This window comes from Amblyraja radiata, chromosome 1 (genome assembly GCF_010909765.2).
Source record: "Amblyraja radiata isolate CabotCenter1 chromosome 1, sAmbRad1.1.pri, whole genome shotgun sequence".
In the NCBI taxonomy this organism is placed as follows: domain Eukaryota; kingdom Metazoa; phylum Chordata; class Chondrichthyes; order Rajiformes; family Rajidae; genus Amblyraja; species Amblyraja radiata.
This window is the reverse complement of record NC_045956.1, coordinates 83,914,795-83,934,636: the sequence shown is the minus strand read 5'-3', so window position 1 is coordinate 83,934,636 and position 19,842 is coordinate 83,914,795. Positions and strand designations below refer to the sequence as shown.

The following is a 19,842-nucleotide window of genomic DNA, read 5'->3' as shown; positions in this document are numbered from 1 at the left end:
ATCGATCGGCCGGCGCTGGTAGCGCTGCCCCGAAAGCGAGGGCGGCCTCTGTCTAGGGTACCTCCTCCTCTGGCTACTTCGTCCCCCACACTTGTTGACCAGGCGCCTGTTCCAGGGCCGAGCGTTGTGTGCACCCGGGCTGGCCGCCGTGTACGCCCTCCTGTCCGTTTCGTACCTCGGGTACTTGGGGGGGGTCCTGTGGCGGTCCCTGTGGGGTAGGCCACTCCTTGGATCATCCCCCTCGCCGATTGAGGGACAGGGGCGTTGGTCTGCCACGGGGTTTCCTGACGACTCCCCAGGGGCGGAGATACGGGGTTTCCTGACGACTCCCCAGGGGCGGAGATCAGGGTGTCGTGTGTGTGTGTTCTCGTACTGCTACCATTAAAAAGCTTCTTTAGAATCCGCCTGGTGTCCGGTCTTTTCCTGACCTCGACCAGGCCACTACAATATTTTATTTTATTTTTGGTGTCAGAGGAAGTGAAATTCCGATGAGCAAAACTCAAGGACATTCATGCCAAGACATCTCAAAAGCCACTGCAAAGACAATAGGATATGAAATGCAATGGCACAATAACAATCACAACTGTAACACAAAATATATTCAGAAGCGTCGGGAGAATCTGTTCCTCCACCACCCCTCCTCTTCCCCTCCCACCCCCAGCCCCCATTCCTACCTCCCCCTCCCCTCCCCCCTTCCCATCAACTATTTGGGGAACAGCTGAGAAGCTGAACAAGGAAAGAGAATTAGGGAGAAATGGAGGACCCAACCCACACAGTGGCATTTCTTTAAGAAGCTACTTCAGGGGAAATGTATTAGAGTATGATTTTTTTGACCCCATTCACCATTAACTCAGAACCTGGTCTCACCTTACTTGACACGTACCAGGCAACATTACAGAAATAATAGATCACAACAAAGTAGAGATTCCAAGCAAATTTTAAAATTAAATCACAGCATCGTTGACAAGTCACCGCTCTGTGCTCTTGTGGTCCTCTGTGCCTCCAGCTGTCCCCGTGCCCCTGAGGGGCTGCAGTCTGGACCTGGGAGATGCTGACTGTCAGTGGAGGAGAGAGCAGATGTCTTTATAGAGGGACCTTGAGCAGCACTAGGGTCTTCACCATCTAGTCATGTGTAGCAATGGTCAGGTGTTATCAGGCTGAAAGGCAACAACGAGGTCACAGACAGAGTTGCAAGGTCGAGCTGACTTCATGAGAGTGAAAGACATAGGTTTGTGCTCCATTGCTACTTCCTCAGCGATTCTGGATTTTCTTTTGGGGAACAGATTCCTGGACAGCTCACAAGCCTTCAACGCTGCATCCACTGCTAGCTTACAACCCAGCAGTATGAATATTGATTTCTCTCATTTCAAGTAACCCTTGCATTCCCTCTTCATGTTCATGTTGAATCCTTTAGTGTATTGTGTCTTTTTGTTCTTTATTATTTTATATGGATGTATGATAATCTAATTTTTTTCTCTGTAAAGCACTTTGGCTTCAACGTGATTTGATTTAAAAGTGCTATATAAATAAAAATTACTTACTTACTTACTTACTCTCTCCATCTTTCCCCACCCTAGTCATCCTGCCAGTTTCACTGCTTGTATCCTTACATTATCACCTCCTCCACAGCCAACAATGGGCCATTGTGGGCTCCTTGGCCATCGGTGCCAGTTCTGATTTGTTCTGCACCTTTTCATACCTCTAACTTCCCTCTCCCCTAACTCTCAGTCAGAAGATGGGTCTCGACCCTAAACGTCACCTATCTATTTTCTCCAGAGATGCTGCCTGACCTGTTGAGTGCAAGCAAAGAATTTCACTGTGACTTGTCTCATGTGACAATAAAGTATTTAATTCAATTCAATTCAGTTACTCTGTGGATAGCAGGTCTGATCTTTCTGTCAGTTTCACAGTGCTTACCTGGAGACAGCATTGTTAAAGGTTAAATTAAATTGGCTGCAGCCAAACACATCCACAATTTTGCCCTCTAATATCCATTCCCCCCCTGTCCCTGGTAAAGATCACACACGGCCTGTGATTCACCACATACACATCCCCCTGTAACCCATCATCCCAATTACAGCAGTGTCAATTTGGAGCTGTTGATTGCAAGGTTGTTTCAATCTGCACTGTGCTGGTCATGATTATAAATAGCAATGTAAGTGTGTGTTTGTGTCTGAATATACCTAAATATTATTAATACCTAAATCTCAGTACGGGTTGTCAAATTAATCTTAAACAATAGTGCATGAGGCATGTGATCATGACTGCCCTTACTGAATTTATGGACTAGTAAATAGGTTTAGATTATTTGCAGATGCAGGATTGAAACAGACCCTTCAGCTCAGCGAGTCTACACTGACCATTGATCACCTATTCACACTTGTTCCATGTTATCCCACTTTCTCATTCCCTACACACTAAGAACAATGTACAGAGGCCAAGTGTGTAGGTCAGTGAAGTAATCTGGAGGATGTTAGTAAGAATATGAGAATTAAAAAATAGGATTAATGTAATTTTAGTGTTTAAATGAGAGTTGATGGTCTGCAGGGATTCAATGGGCTGAAGGGCCTTTTTCCATGCTGTATGTCTCTATGTCTCAATGCAGGCTAACTTTGAATCGAACAAGCCACCCCTGCTGCAGTAGTCAACCAAAGAGCAGTGTCGTCATTGGCAGTCGCTCCAATCATGCCAAGCCATGAAGTTGGCAGTCTTCTTGCGTTCCACTGCACAAAGTTAAGGGCCTGTCCCACTTGGCCGTCGTTTACGCGACAGGCCTGTAGTGACTGACGCGCGACGGTCCCGCACGTAATCATGCGTCCGCACAGCCGTCTGGAGCACGTGACGTCATTTGAAGATAGACACAAAATGCAGGAGTAACTCAGCGGGACCGACAGCATCTCTGGAGAGAAGGGTTGGGTGATGTTTCTGGTCGAGATCCTTCTTCCAACTGGGGTCCGAATTCTGGAGAAGGGTCTCAACCCGAAACGTCACCCATTGCTTCTCTCCAGAGATGCTGCCGGTCCCGCTGAGTTACTCCAGCATTTTGTGTCTATCTCCAATCATCTTGGCCCCGCTCTGGGAGTAGGAGTGGGCGCGGATCCAGATCCGCAACGGCCGTGAGCTCCAGGCCGAGCTCGGTGATCGTTTGCCTGCTTCTGCTGCTGTAGGAGGTGGGAGGTTGCGCCGCGCCAGGCATTCTTCACACACTCAAATCTCTATCCCATTTTGGAAGCCAACAAACAAAGCTTCCACAGAAAAAGACACAAAGTGCTGGAGTAACTCAGTGGGTTGGGTGCCTTCTTCAATTTGTTTGTGGGTGGGGGGGGGGTGAAAGAAGAAAGCTGAAAGAGAGGAGGGGCAGAACAAAGTCTGGCAAGTGATAGGTGGATACAGGTGAGGGGCGGATGGGGGGAGGATGATAGGCAGATTGGTGGACATAGGCCAGAGAAGAAAAGACAGGTGTGAGACAAAATGATTGAAGATTTGCTCATTGTGAAAATAGCGGAAGGAATGTATGACAATAGACAATAGACAATAGGTGCAGGAGTAGGTCATTTGGCCCTTCGAGCCAGCACCGCCATTCAATGTGATCATGGCTGATCATCCCCAATCAGTACCCCGTTCCTGCCTTCTCCACATATACCCTGACTCCGCTATTTTTAAGAGCCTTATCTAGCTCTCTCTTGAAAGTATCCAGAGAACTGGCCTCCACAGCCCTCTGAGGCAGAGAATTCCACAGACTCACAACTCTCTGTGTGAAAAAGTGTTTCCTCGTCTTCGTTCTAAATGACTTACCCCTTATTCTTAAACTGTGGCCCCTGTTTCTGGACTCCCCCAACATTGGGAACATGTTTCCTGCCTCTAGCGTGTCCAAACCCTTAACAATAGTGGGTGGAAAGGGTGTGGGGGGGGGGGGGGGGGTAATAGGTGTGTCCAGGTGGGCAGAATGGACAGGGGTGGGAAGAAGGGGGGGGGGAGTTCTGGTAGGGCACAGGAGAGAAAAAGGGAGGAGAAAGAGCGAGAATGGGTGAGATGCAGGAGGGGGGAGGGAAAAAAGAGGGGGGAAATCCCATTGAGGCACAGGAGAGAAAGGGGTGAAAAAAATGTGTTTACAGAATCCCCACCATCTTTATCTGCTCATTACTTGCTCTTTCATCGCCCCCCCCCCTCACTACAATCAGCATGATGAAGGGTCCCAATCAGAAATGCTGTCTGGATGCTGCCAAACCTGCTGAGTTACTCCTGCACTGTTTTTTTTTGTAAACCAGCATCTGCAGTTCCTCGTTTCTACATGTAGCTTCCTCCAACCGGAAAAGTAGAAGAAAATCAGTAGCCAGTGTGACTTGTAACTTTTGAGTAACTCATGAGAATTCTTCCTTGCTGTTTTCTCCTCTATAGTTTTATTGATCATTTCACTTGTGCTACTGTTTATTTTACTCATGCCTAGATGAGAACAAGGATCTGTCCAAGTCCAAGCTCAGTGCTGTGGCTGAGTTGGACGACTTAAAGAGTCACGTGTTGGAGCTGCAGCAGCAGATGTCAGTCTGGGACCAGCAGCATCAGGGAAATAAAGATGTTGAGGCTGAACACAGTCAGCAGCTAACACAGGTATGAGTCAGATCAACAAGACTCACTTACACAAAATAAATTAAGGTAATGAGATTATCACCAAAGATTTTCTGCATGCATTTGCAAACTCGCTCTTAATTCTCATGTCTCCCGGCAATTGGATAACAACTTAATTTACCTTATTGGCAGTGCCATATTACGAGGTTAATAGTGAGATACTGTGAGTATCTTTATTGTTAAAACAAGAGTTTATGAAAGTAAATAATCACAAACTTGTTAATGTGTCATTTTCTTTAAATAACATTTTTTTCTATTCACTCATTATTTTCTCTACTTTCCTTCAGAACTCTTATCCTAATAATTATTATTTTATGTAGAACTGAAGAAGGATCTCGACCCAAAATGTCACCTATCCACGTTCTCTGGAGATGCTGCCTGAATTGTTGAGTTACTCCAGCACTTTGTGTCCTATTTAATTATTATTTTATTCAATTTTCCAGCTGTGATTCAATCTTAACAATTATTTACCTTATTCCATACTGAAATTGTAGTACCACTGGTTGTCAAATTAATCTTGAAGTGTGATAGGGAATGGCCATATAGAATTCATAACACATGAATACAGCTGCAGGGCCCGTTGCCATTTTTGGGAACACATTTGTGGTGTCAGCTTGCTATTTGATGGTTAAAACTGAGGCTGTCTGACACCAGCTGGTACCAAGGATTTGTTTCCATAAAAAGCAACAGGTCCTTGCAGATAAATTCAGGGTGTTCTGAATTCCATGTAGACATTCACTATCACAACGGGACCAGCCAGAAAGCATAGAGATTACAGTAGCCGACAGAGCACAGCAGAGAACTTCATTATGGAGCTGTGTGAGGTCTTGATGTGATATTAGGAGTGATATGTCATGTGTACCAAGGTCCAGTAAAAAGCTTTTGTTGCGTGCTAACCAATCAGTAGAAAGACAATACATGATTACAATTGAGTCATCCACAGTGTACAGATATATGATAAAGGGAATAATGTGAATAACGTTTAGTGCAAGATAAAGTCCAGTAAAGTCCAATCAAAGATGGTCCAAGTATCTCCAGTGAGGAAGATAATAGCTCAGGACTGCTCTCTTGTTGATGGTAGGATGGTTCAATTGCATTATAACAGCTGTGGTGGGTGGCAGAGGGAGAGGGGACATGCATGGAGAAAATGAATGGCTAACGCAGATCAGCAGCAGGGAGGATATCAGATTCTTGGGGTGCTGGGAAGGGTTGATGAACGACATCTGATTGCTGCAAAGGTTATGTCTCACTTGGTGGTCTGAAGGGCAGCATTCCTGCTCTTCCTGATATCCTGCAGTGATGGTCCTTGCTCCACGCTGCCCTTTGGCTGCCAAAATACAGTAGCACAGCGATAGAGTTGCTGCCTTATAGCATCACAGCACCAGCACTATACAGCACCAGAGACCCAGGTTCGATCCTGACTGCGGGTACTATCTGTACGGTTTGTACGTACGGGGGTGGGGGGATGGGGGGGTTGGGGCATGGGGGGGTTGGGGGGTGGGGGGGTGGGGGTATCAGGGGTGGGGAATGGGGGGGGTGGGGGGACAAGGTTGTAATGACTCTGTAAATTTCTCCTGCGGAATGGATTTTATTGGCAGTCAATGGAAAATAATAGGAACTGTGCTTTCAAAGCAGGTGAAGACCTCCCAGTTCACCACCATTCCCACCGCTCCTCTCCTGCAATTAAACCCAACCAGGTGTTTTGAAAATTATTTTTCTATTTTTAAATGTTACACCCCCAACTCCTCCTCTTCACTCAAAATGGTGTCACCTTTTCATATCCCTTTACACATGTTATTCCCTGCTGAGCTCCAAGCTTCTGGCTGGCAATCGTCCAAAAGATCCTCATAAATATCTTGCTTTTACACATCAAGTACATGTTTCTCTTTGTGCTGCCAGCTGCCAAAAGCTAAACACAGCCACCGAAGGTGCTTGTTAACACTTCTATAATTAATCTACTATATTTGTTGTAAAGCATCAAAAAGTGACTTGTCTTCTGTCAAGGGTCTCAGATAGTGTTTGATAGCTTCACCAGCCTGTTAAAATCAACGTTGTAGCATGCAGGGAAGGAACCAAGCATTGGGAATCTGAAGAAACCAAAAGAATTGCAGATGCTGGTCTATACAAAAGATAAACACAAAGTGCTGGAGTAACTCAGCGGGTCATGCAGAGTCTCTGATGATAAAGGATGGGTAACATTTTGGGTCGGGACCCTTCTTCAAACTGTAGAAGGGTCCCAACCTGAAATGTTACCCATTCTTTTTCTCCAGAGATGCTGCCTGACATGTTGAATGACTCCTGCCATTTGTGTCTATCTTTGTGAATCTGGAGTACTGGCCTGCTTCAGACTATGGGCCCCTCCACTATGTAAATCAGGTTCCCATGACCCCAAACACTCTTACACTCTGTCAGTTCATGCATGTTTCATACCCCAAACAACTCTATGACTAATGGAATGTAGGAGTCTCCGCTACGATGTCTGAACTTATAATGATGCTGGAGGAATCCTTCCTCATGTTGGGTCTTCCAATAACATTGTTTGAAAATCTGGGGGGTCTGATTAGCCTCTCTCTTTGGGCAGCAAAGGGGAATCGGTTTCTCAGCTATTGGTTTTGGAGACTCAGGGTAGATGATTGCTTTGCAGTGCCCTGTTTCTGTTGCTTGTTATCAAATGACACTGCCTGAACCTTGAATATTTTTGCTCTGCACAGAGCACACTACTTCATTGCCGGTTGTGATGGCAGTGGCTTCAGAGGCTGGGGACTCCATCGATCTAGATAAAGCAGAAGATAAAGGGAGAGACGCAGATGGGAACAGTCAGCAATGCCCACGAGGGAGGAGGCGTTTCCTTCAGCTTTTTTTCCAAGGCCTGTGTGCTACATATTTGAATGTAGATGGTGTGCTTACTTCTCCAGGGCTGGGTTTTAACTGATGAATTATGCTTGCTTTTGTTTATTTTTATATTTATGACTTACAGCCTGTTACAAAAAATATTGAAATTCTTTGAGAATGTAACGTTAGTTACAGTTTTGTCATGTCGGTGATGTTTTGTCAACAGATCGTGAATAATCTAGTTCACAAACAATCATCTCATTGAAAGACGATTTAGCAGGCAAAATGATTCTTGTGTATTTATGTTTCTCATTGTGGTTGGGACATTAAAAATACCACAGAATAGTTTCATACATATATTAATTATTATCAACTCATCTCAATACAGGACAAAATGCTTTTTTTAAAAAATTGAGTTATTTGTATACTGCCAAGGTAAATGCAATAATCACAAACTGCTGGTAACGATCATGCTATGCACAGTGTCACATAACCATGTGATCAAAATTTACATGATCAAACCTCCAGGAGTTGGCAGTTCGGCTTCCAGTATAAACAGAGATGGCTGCTATCATTGGGGGACCATTGGGGATTAAGTGGAATAGATTGTAACTTTGTTGGCACCCTGTATGTAGCGACTCTTGGCATACTTGTGTATGCAAAACAATCTCACTGTGACATGTCACATGTGATAATCAAATATTCATTCATTCATTCATTGTCTTCCTCATCCTCACCTACACACTACCCTGTAACTGTGTTGACAAAGAACATGGGGTCAACGTCCAAATGAATAATGGCAACGATTATCTTTACCTTTCCTTCACTTCTTATGCTACTCCACTGCCTCTCTGGGGTTGACTAATTCTCTAACCACGGGTAGAAACAAAGAACTTCAGATACTGGTTACAACACAAAAGGCCACAAAGTGCTGGAGTAACTCAGCAGCTCAGGCAGCATCTCTGGAAAACATGGATAGGTGACTTTTTCGGTCAAGGCTCTTCTTCAGACTGTTGTGGGTGTGTGTGTGGGGGGGGGGGAGGAAGAAAGCTGGAAAAAGCGAGGCAGGACAAAGCTTGGCAGGCAATAGGTCAACATAGTGAGGGTTTTTGTTATAAGCAGATGGTTCGAACAAAAGTCAGAGATAAGAATAGAAGGTGTGAACAGGTTTAAGTAGTTGTGGATTGTGAAACCAAAGGCAGAAGGAAATTAGCAGGGGCGGAGGGGAATGGTGGAGGCGAGAAATGGGTGCGAGTCCAGGTGGAGCACAAGGGAAAGGGGGGTGGGGGGGGGGGGTTAGTTCGAGACAACATAATTTGGAGGTAATGATGAGCCCAACTTCTTTAGTGAAGCATTGACAGGACTAAAGCCATTTCCTGTGTCCCCAAATGACCTTCATCATACAACTCAGATTTCACTCAACTGGTCACAGTTACTTTCTTCTGATCAGATACAAACTAAGCCTTTGACATCATAACATGTTTATCAGAAAAACTCCCTAATCCTATCTCCGTTGTGGGGCCCTCCTGATACTCAATCCTTCATCTCTGACTTTGCCGATTGCAGGCCCAACTCATACAATGCTCACCGGGCCACCAACCCATCCTCCACACTTCAGCTCCGACAAGATTCTGATGCCCTATCCTATAATCCCACTCTCCAAATCCCATAAATTCCGTGATCAATAATACATCGACTCCCAATCTTCTTATGCCTTCATTTCAAAACGCAATCATCTTTAAATCCTTTCAGATTGAGGTAACAATATAGAGGGACAGCAATCTGAATTTATAAATAAGAATTATGTTTTAAATTAAAGGCTCAATAGTTTGAAATCACCCTGAACTCTTAAGTCGAGCTGTTGATCAACCTCTCTTCCTTCTCTCGCCTCTTAGCATCCATGATTGTAATAAACCAGCCTCACTACTTTGGAATTATCTCTCAAAACCCCAATGCTGCTCCACCTTGCACTCCTTATTTACAAACCTCCTTAAAAGCAATTGCTTTGACACAGCTTTCGATCTGTCGACTGTTGTCAGTTTCTGGGTGATGATGTCCTTGCAGCTATTGCAATAACACTGAACTTAATTCTCCATTGAGGCAGTGCCCACAGATACATGTCTGCAGAGAATTTGCCAGGCAGATGTGGCTTTGCCTGTGCGCAGATTTCAAACTATTACTGCTTGAGTGCACTCTGCTCTTAGTGTACTCTGGCCACTTCCCTATCTCTCCCCAGCTGCCTTTTTACTTCCTTCACAGAAGTTAATGAAGGAAAGTTACCACTGGGAAATTGATTGTAATAATATTACGCAACTACCAAACTATATGCAATGCACAAAGCTTTGAAAAGATGAATAAAAATGGAAAGATTTTGTTCTAACAGTTCAGAAATGACATGTTTTGCTGCAAATGTTACTATGGAGCTCTTTAAATCAGTTCCATAAAAAATAAATTTTCATACTTGACCAGAATATGTGAAATTCAGTGAGGCAGAACATGCAATCACTTCCATATTTATTAGGTCTGTTCACTCCTTTAAAAGATCCATTAAATTAAATAAGCATAACTTCTCAATCACAGAATTATGCCATTTCAGATAATAAAAGTCCCAGAAGATACTTTCTTGTAATATTTTCAAGCCAGGCTTGAACAGGCAAAGAAGATAGACACAAAAACCTGGAGTCAATCAGAGGGTCAGGCAGCATCTCTGGAGAAGAGGAATAGGTGACGTTTTGTTTCAAGATCCTTCTTCAGACTGAGAGTCGGGGGAGGAGGGAACAAGAGATATAAAAAGGTACATAAAACACATGAATGAAAGGTACGCAAAAGAACAAATCAACGCCAGCGACGATGATCAAGGAAAGGTGGAGCCCACAATGATCCATTGTTGGCTGTGGAGAAGGTGATAAGGAGTGATACAAACAGCAGGATGACAGTGATGCTAGTATGACGACTGGTGTTGGGGAGGGGATGCATGGGTTACTTGAAGGTTAGAGTAATCAATATTCATACCACTGGGTTGTAAGTCGCCCAAGTACTTAGGGATTCATATCTTTATAAACAGAGAACATGGAAAAGTACAGCATTGGAACACTCTTCAGCCCACAATGTCTGTGCCAAACATAGCACCGAGATAAACTAATTTCATCTGCCTACACGTAATCCATACCCCTCCATTCCCAGCATATCTATGTGTCTATGTATAAGCTTCTTTAAAACACCCCTATCATATCTGCCTCCACCAATACCCCTGGCAGCTTGTTCCAGGCACTCCCATCACTCTCAGTGTAAAAAACTTGCTCCGCACATCTCCTTTGCACCACTCACCTTAAAGCTATATCCTCTAGTCTTTGACAAGATGATGGATGTCATCTTTCCATTTTCCCATCTTCTGGATTGTGTCTGGATTCAGCCGTCAGTATAAAGTCTCTGTGAGGATTCACAGTCATTGAACCTAATCAATCCGTGAACATTTCCAAACAGTAGTAGTTTGTACTTACTGTAACAATCTCCCAGATATAACCTCTCTTGTTTTTGATTTTAAACCATGTTCAAATTACTGCCAATTTTTGATTTTTTTGTCTCCATTTCTTTGTGAACAGTGCTGAAAAATGTTTGCTAAATTCTCAATCTTTAGCCATTATTTTGTCGTTGATGTTTTAATGGGCCAGCCTCTCTTTGCCATCTTTCAACTTGGTTCTACATCTGTTCCTTCAAACATCTTTTGTCATTTTCCAATTCCATTCAATCTTTCAAATTCTTAAAATTAGCATTGTTGGATGTGTAGTTTTACAAGTTGTGGCCTGGTATAACCATAGTGATGAGAGTGCTATTATTAAATTGCAGAACATGTAAACACTAACTCCTCAAAAGTTCTTCACCACATCTTTGCTTATTACTTCCATAGCCTTTAATGGAACTAAGTCAAGCATTGTGTTACTCCTTAGGGGTAACGTAAAATGAGGTGTCAGAGACAAATCCTTGACAATATCAGGAATAAAAGTAACATTAGCAAATTTGCAGATGACACAAAGCTGGGTGGCAGTGTGAACTGTGAGGAGGATGCTATGCGGTTGCAGGGTGACTTGGACAGGTTGGGTGAGTGGGCAGATGTATGGCAGATGCAATTTAATGTGGATAAATGTGAGGTTATCCACTTTGGTGGCAAAAACAGGAAGGCAGATTATTATCTAAATGGTTTCAAGTTGGGAAAAGGGGAAGTACAACGGGATCTAGGAGTCCTTGTTCATCAGTCACTGAAAGTAAGCATGCAGGTTCAGTGGGCAGTGAAGAAAATTAATGGAATGTTGGCCTTCATAACAAGAGAAGTTGAGTATAGGAGCAAAGAGGAACTTCTGCAGTTATACAGGGACCTAGTGAAACCACACTTGGAGTATTGTGTGCAGTTTTGGTCGCCAGATTTGAGAAAGGACATACTTGCTATTCGGGGAGTGCACCGTAGGTTCACAAGGTTAATTCCCGGGATGGCGGGACGGTCATATATTGATAGACTGGGCTTGTATACACTGGAATTTAGAAGGATGAGAAGGTATCTCATTAAAACATATAAGATTATTAAGGGATTGGACACGCCAAAGGCAGGAAACATGCTCCCAATGTTGGGGGAGTCCAGAACCAGGGGCCTCAGTTTAAGAATAAGGGGTAGGCCATTTAGAACGGAGATGAGGAAAAGCTTTTTCACACAGAGAGTTGTGAATCTGTGGAGTTCTCTGCCTCAGCAGGCGGTGGAGGCCAATTCTCTGGATGCTTTCAAGAGAATGTTAGATAGAGCTCTTAAAATAGCTGAGTCAAGGAATATGGGGAGAAGGCAGGAACGGGGTACTGATTGTGGATGATTAGCCATGATCACAGTGAATGGCAGTGCTGGCTCGAAGGGCCGAATGCCCTACTCCTGCACCTATTGTCTATTGTCTATTGTCTATTGTCTATTGAATTTCACTCACCCAACTCGTCCACTCACCCAACCTGTCCAAGTCACCCTGCATCCTCATAGCATCTTCCTCACAGTTTACACTGCCACCCAACTTTGTGTCATCTGCAAATTTGCTAATGTTACTTTTAATCCCTTCATCTAAATCATTAATATATATTGTAAATAGCTGCGGTTCTAGCACCGAGCCTTACAGTACCCCACTAGTCACTGCCTGCCATTCTGAAAGGGACCCATTAATCCTTACTCTTTGTTTCCTGTCTGCCAACCAATTTTCTATCCATGTCAGCATCCTACCCCCAATACCATGTGCTCTAATTTTGCCCACTAATCTCCTATGTGGGACCTTATCAAATGCTTTCTGTCCAGGTACACTACATCCACTGGCTCTCCCTTGTCCATTTTCCTAGTTACATCCTCAAAAAATTCTAAAAGATAAGTCAAGCATGATTTCCCCTTCGTAAATCCATGCTGACTCGGACCGATCCTGTTACTGCTATCCAAATGTGTCGCTATTTCATCCTTTATAATTGACTCCAGCATCTTCCCCAACACCGATATCGGGCTAACTGGTCTATAATTCCCTTTTTCTCTCTCCCGCCATTATTAATAAGCGGGATAACATTAGCTACCCTCTAATCCACAGGAACTGATCCTGAATCTATTTAAAAAAAAGGAAAATAATCACCAATGAGTCCACAATTTCCATTCATATCCTATCTGTTGTCAGTTATGCATCCACCCAGCGTGTGAACGGTTAATTCCCCAAGACTGGGCATTCCCACAAACCTTCCTTCAAATATTTATTTGTTTGTAGTATATTTTTACCAAATGTCATTAAATAACGCCTTACTTTCTACCTCTTCCTTGACTACATTAACATTTACAAGAAACATTTGATTACAGTCAGGTTTTAGTCACATCTAAAATAAATTCCTCTTGTTCATTTCAAAAGGCAGACCTTTTTGGTGTTTCCATAGAAATGAATATTTCTCTGACCCTAATTATATGAATGAGGTGTGGTCTTATATCGACAATATGTCAATGCATTATTCTACTGGTTATTACCTGCACTGTATAGCATGGGGGTGATTGAAGTCTGAAGCTGCTGCCTTAATCTGACAGTCTGGGGAGAATTTGTACTTGTGTCTCAGAAGTGGTTCTGAAGGATTGGATCATTTTTGTCTCAGTGAAAGTCTTTGTTTTTGATTTTGTCCACCTTCTGTGTGGTTTGTGTGTGAACAGTGATTGTTTAGTAGAGTTTTGTTAGTTTAGTTAGTTTAGTTTATTGTCACGTGTACCGAGGTGTTTGTTGCATGCTAACCAGGCAGCAGAAAGACAATACATGATTACAATCAATCCATTTACAGTGTATAGATACATGTTGAGGGAATATCGTTTAGTGCAAGGTAAAGCCAGCAAGTCCGATCTACGATAGTCCGAGGGACATCAAAAAGGTAGATAGTAGTTCAGCACTGCTCTCTGGTTGTGGTAGGATGGTTCAGCTGCCTGATAACAGTCGAGAAGAAACTGTCCCTAATTGTGTCAAGTGTATGTAAAAAAGTGATCTTAGATCGCCTCAGAACACCCTGTTTCCATCAGAATGACAGCCAGCTTTAACTGTGATTTGGCCCATATCCATACATCTCATTGCATTGGTCTTGGGGAAATATATCTTCTGGTTACTGTGGTGAGAGATTTATTGATGTGCATGCTCCAGGTAGCTTTTGGTTTGTTTAGCCAAGTCCAGGAGTTGAGAGTCTGATGGCAGCTGATGGCCTCTTGCGACATCTATGCCAGGACTCAAGAGTATTTCCCAACTGCTCTTCTATTGCTGGTCGCCAGACACATTTCTGGCAACTGGCGTTATATGATGTATACCTGGGAGTTGTCTATGCAACTGCTTTAATACAACTGTTCTGCCTTGAGGTGGCACAACTCTGAATCCACAAAGAACCACACCTTCCTGTCACATGCTAATAATATATCATCACAGTTGTAATTGTAATTAATTTATTAGCCAAGTATGTAAGCATACAGGGAATCATCTTCTCATTCCTCATACTGAAAGTGCTTGTACATCCAAATGAGGGTAGGGTCATGTCTGGTCAGAGCAGCAAACTTAGTTATTATGTAAATCGACCTGAGGGTGGTCCATGTGCAATAACAATGATGCTATCACAAGGAAGGGGTACAACGGGCACTAATTCAGAGCACCCACACTATGATGGAACTATTAAGTACTGCAGAATGTGATCATATGCAGCCTGTGTTACAGCCCATCCCTGCACTCCTGGTGATACCAATGGAGGTGCGTCCAAACGCATCAATAAGACCATCACGTTGGGTCCATTCAATTGCATGTGGAGCTTCATCTCAACAGATGCGATAGTTAGGCATTCATGTTGACTTCCTCATCCCATCCTGTTTTTTTTTCCTCTCTCTCTCCCTCTCTTTATTGGTTGTAATCATTTCTCCCTGTCTCCCTTTTTTTCGCTCCTGTCTCTCAGTTCCGTGTCAACATTCCTGGATTTTACTGGAAAGTCCAGGGAGCTCATCCAATTATCCTTGCAGCACATTTCAAATTGTTAGGAGATCCTATCTAGACTCAGGAATGTGATAAACCCCCCCCAAAAAAACCTGCTGATGCTGGAAATCTAAAGTAAAAGAGAGAATGTGGGTCAGGCCGCATCTGTGGGAAGAGAGGCAAGAGTTAGGTTGAAACCCCTCTGAAATGTGACTGGGTACCTTTTGTTGCTTGGGGCCAAATTATGTTGACTTTTCTCTGCAATGAAGTGTCTTGGGACAGGTTACTATCTTCCAGAGGCTATGTGAGATAAATTGTGGCTGTTCAGTTCAGGAGCATTTTTGTCCCTTGTTGACACTTTATTTCCATGTTACATTTATTCAGGAAATGAAAATGAAAAAGCTGCAGATGCGGGAAATCTGAAATAAAATCAGAACGTGCAGAGAAAACTCAGCGGGTTAGGCTGCATCTCGCTTTGAAGCAGTTTAATTCAGAATTCTTTTACTTTGTAGGTGATTGAGGCACTTACTCGTGAAAAGGAAGAACATCATAGAAGGCATGAAGAAGAGCTAAAGAAACTGAAGCGAGTGGCTGAAGAGGAGAAGGTTCGTTTGAAGGAGCAGTTAATGAAAGGACTGGAGGAACTGGTGAAGAAGCACACCACTGAGATCAAGGCAGTGCAGACCTCAATGGAACTGGAAAGAAAAGGACTGCAGAAGGTACATGGATACACAAGAAATCTGTGTATCCATGGGGATACACGGGGGATCTGGAGCAAAAAATACCTGCTGATGGAACTCAAGGGGTCAGGCAGCATCTCTGAGGGAAAAGGAATTGTTGACATTTTGGGTCAAGTGCCATACACCAGGGGTCATAGTGGCGCAACAGTAGAGTTATTGCCTTAAGGCTCCAGAGACCCAGGTTCGATCCTGACTACGGCTGATGTCTGTTACGGAGTTTGTATGTTCACCCCATGACCATGTGGCCTTTCTTCGAGTTCCTCCCACACACCAAAGACATGCAGGTTTGTAGGTTAATTGGCTTCAGTAAAATTGTAAATTGTCCCTAGTGTGTAGGACAGTGTCAGTGTACGGGAGGATCGCTGGTTGACGCAGACTCATGGGACAGGGCCTGATTCCCTGCTGTATGTCTAAAGTCTGAAGCTCATTTCATGGTGATTATTGATGTGAGGTTCCCAGTGGTACAGCAACAAAAGACACACCAGTTACTGCAGAAGGCGATGATACCTGGAAGCTAATACAATGCCTTATTTAGACAGTGCAACCATCGCTGTGGGTGGTCCATTGTCGACTTTAGTTACAGTGGCAGAAGATTGCTTTTAGACAGTTAACATAACAGTCCTTTCAAGTAAATTTGATTTTGTATAATGATAACGTAAGGTTTCCTTCTACAATAACTAACATCTTCATTGCAGGAACTACAGAATCAGTTGGATGAAATTAACATCAGAGTTGAGAATGAAAGGCATCTGCAGGAGAAGGAGAAGGAGGAACTTTACGATAGACTTCAGGACTCTCTGCAGAAGGTGAGCGTCCTCAGAATTAGAAATTACCCACAGGTATAAAACAACAAAATCAAATCTTGTGTAGGAAAGAACTGCAGATGCTGGTTTACACTGAAGATAGACACAAAATGCTGGAGTAACTCTGCGGGACAGGCAACATCTCTGGAGAGAAGGAATGGGTGATGTTTCGGGTCGAGACTCTTCTTCAGACTGAGAGTCAGGGGAGAGGGAGACGTAGGGATATGGAAGGGTAAGATGTGAAAAGGAGAGATCAAAGGGGACAAAGATCAAGGAAAATGTAGAATGGATCATTGTTAGCTGAGGGGAAGGTGACAACGAGGCATACAATCAGTAAAATTTAATGCGGAGGACAGTGAAACTAGTCGGAGAACGTGGATGGGGGCTAGATGGAGAGAGAGGGAATGCAAAAACTAATCTTGCTTATTTAATATGGGTTGACTTTCTAGATTTCCAGGATGGAAAGCTTCATGAAGCAAAGAGATAAAGGCATCGAGCAAACTGATTGTACATATCTACAAGCAAGTCATGAGAGCTTACTGAAGGAGCAGGAACAGGCACTCAAACAGATATCAGAGCTGCAGGTAGGAGACTGTATGAGAGTGGTGACCAGAGATGGTAATTTAACTAAAATTAGGTGTTTATTGTGGTAGGGGTGGAACAACAGTAAGAATTGTTGCAATTCCAAGAGAGATGCTATAAAACGTGCTCATATTTATAATCTAATCAATATTTATAGTTGCTGTGTTGGAATGCGCTGTTTTTAAATCACTGACACTTGTATTGAACTAATGTCAAAAGTGGCATTTAGAGCAAAGGCAATTATCAACCTGTTTCCAATACAAATCATTCTGTTGGAAAAATCTGAAGGCACTTGCCCACATAAACTTAATTATTTGGATTTGGAGCAGTTTTCCGGGTTAATTTCAAATGCATGGGTGTCATTTTTGAAACTTTTCCATTTTTCTCCGGTTTAGTATTTATCAATGTGTAAAGATGATACATGTTTCATTACTTCGACATTCAGCTCTGACAGCAAGTGCCTTCGAATAATCTTCTAAAAATAGAACCCCATCTTAGTCACATATGATTGCTTTTAGTCCTTGTGCCTAGAAGAGCCATATAGTCATACAACTCAAAAACAGACCTTTTAGCCTCTTTAATCCGGACTGACCGTCAAGCACCCATCTATACTAATCCTATGCTGATCTTTTTTTAAATTCTCACCACATTCCCATCAACTCCCCCAGATTTCACCATTTGTCTGTACTCTAGAGATAATTTACAGTAGCCAATTGACAACCAATCTGCATGCCTTTGGGATGTGGGAGAAAATTGGAGCGCACATAAATCAATACAGTCACAGGAAGACTCTGCACAGACAGCTCCAGACAGCGCAAACTCTGCACAGACAGCTCCAGAGGTCAGAATCAAACCCAGATCACTGGAGATCTGAGGCAGCAGCACTACCAGTTGCACCACTATGCTACTCATGGGCGGAAATCCCAGGAGGGATGGGGGGGGGGGGGGGGGGCACGCCCCCTCATGTTTTGGAGGTGGGGGACAATCCCCCATGTTTTGTAATCCGGATTTTTAAATTCGGTGAAAAAAAATCTATTAAAAATCTCCGCTTTCCGCGAGACAGTGGGGATGGCACTGATGATCGAGGGCGCCGAATGGACGAGAGAGACGTCCGTCAGCATGCAATGGGTGGGCGGGACATGATGATTCAGCGCGATGATTAGAGGAGGGAGATGTCGGTCAGAGGCGGAAGTAGAGGGGTGGGACTGAGGATAGAGCGAGGTGATTGGAGGATGGAGACGTCCTGGTGGAGCAAAGATCATAGAGCGGGGTTTAAATCGGCCCATTCGCGGGGCCTTTCATCAAAATCGGCCGTGGGATCTTCCGTCGACCCGCAGTCAAATTGCTGTCAAGGCGATCGAGGCTTCCGATGTTGAAGCCCCCGCCGGGGGATGGAACATCCCGCGGCCGGTTTTAAGCCACGCCGGGCGATGAAACCCCGCGAATGGGCCGATTGAAGCCCCACGATTCGAGGCGGACGAAGCTGCTGTTGCTGGAGTTCGGAGTCGGTCACCAACCAGGTCAACTCCCAATGTTACCATCCACAGGGCCCACGGCTGAAGCCTGGTGTGTGTGTGTGTGTGTGTGTGTGTGTGTGTGTGTGTGTGTGTGTGTGTGTGTGTGTGTGTGTGTGTGTGTGTGTGTGTGTGTGTGTGTGTGTGTGTGTGTGTGTGTGTGTGTGTGTGTGTGTGCGCGCAGGCGCACGCGGCTGCAAAAAATCGCGTCCCCCCCATGTTTTGATGGCGATTTCCGCCCTTGATGCTACTTGATGAAAGGAGGGGTAGACAAAAATGCTGGAGAAACTCAGCGGCTGCAGCAGCATCTATGGAGCGAAGGAAATAGGCAACGTTTCGGGCTGAAACCCTTCTTCTTGATGAAAGGGGAAGTATTTACATCATGGGATCAGTGGATACAACATAGGGCAACATTAGCTGAACAAAAGAGGCACTAATGTCCGCCTGGAGAAGAAAAATATTGAAAAAGGGAGGATCGAAAGCAACGGCCAGATGGATAAAATAGTAATGTAAAGCAGAGCAAAACATCACAGTGCTGGAGAAAGTCAAGAAGTCAGGCAATATCCGTGGAGGAAATAGACATGACGCTTCAGGTCAGGAGCCTTCTGCATTCTTCAGAATTATCAAACCTGGAATTAATAATTGAAAATGTCAGATGGGGAAAAGAGAAAGGTGAAGACAGTTATAGAAGGGAGAGGAAATTAATTAAAAAGATGACAAAAAAAGTGCTGGTTAACATTTGAAAATTCTGAATTCAAAATAAAAATGGTTTGTATGTTTATGTGTAAAATATTTAATGAAATAGGAATTAAGTACAGTAAACTCTCGCTATAACTCTCGGATAACACAGGGGTAGATGGTGTCCTATTACTGAATGTCCGCTGTAAACAAAAAAGGGGGTTAATATCTACAGCATTAAGAGAAAAACAGCCAATAAACATACACTACACAATAAGCACTAAAGGTCACAAAATACTCAATAGTCAAGAGAGAGTCAAGAGTGTTTTATTGTCATATGTCCCAGATAGAACAATGAAACTCTTACTTGCAGCAGCACAACAGAATATGTAAACATAGTACACTGTAAACAATATAATAAATGAGAGAGAAAAAGAAGATTAAAAAAAAAAAAAACTTAGAAAGGCACAGTGGTGCCACAGTAGAGTTGCTATCTTTCAGCCACAGTGACCCGCGTTTGATCCTGACCTCGGGTGCTCACTGTGAGTTGACTCCAGTTTGTGGGGTGCAGCTGATATGCCGGAGTGTA

At 43.7% G+C, this 19,842-nt stretch overlaps 1 protein-coding gene across 2 annotated transcripts in view; it reads left to right on the top strand.

Annotated features, from left to right (window-relative positions):
- Positions 1–19,842, top strand: part of fam184b (family with sequence similarity 184 member B) — a 232,613-nt gene that overhangs the window by 174,299 nt on the left and 38,472 nt on the right. For both annotated transcript variants that reach the window (XM_033026050.1, XM_033026059.1), the window contains exons 4-7: positions 4,448–4,608; positions 15,449–15,655; positions 16,372–16,482; positions 16,929–17,063. In XM_033026050.1, the coding sequence (XP_032881941.1) occupies positions 4,448–4,608; positions 15,449–15,655; positions 16,372–16,482; positions 16,929–17,063 (614 nt within the window). The remainder of the gene's footprint in view (positions 1–4,447; positions 4,609–15,448; positions 15,656–16,371; positions 16,483–16,928; positions 17,064–19,842) is intronic.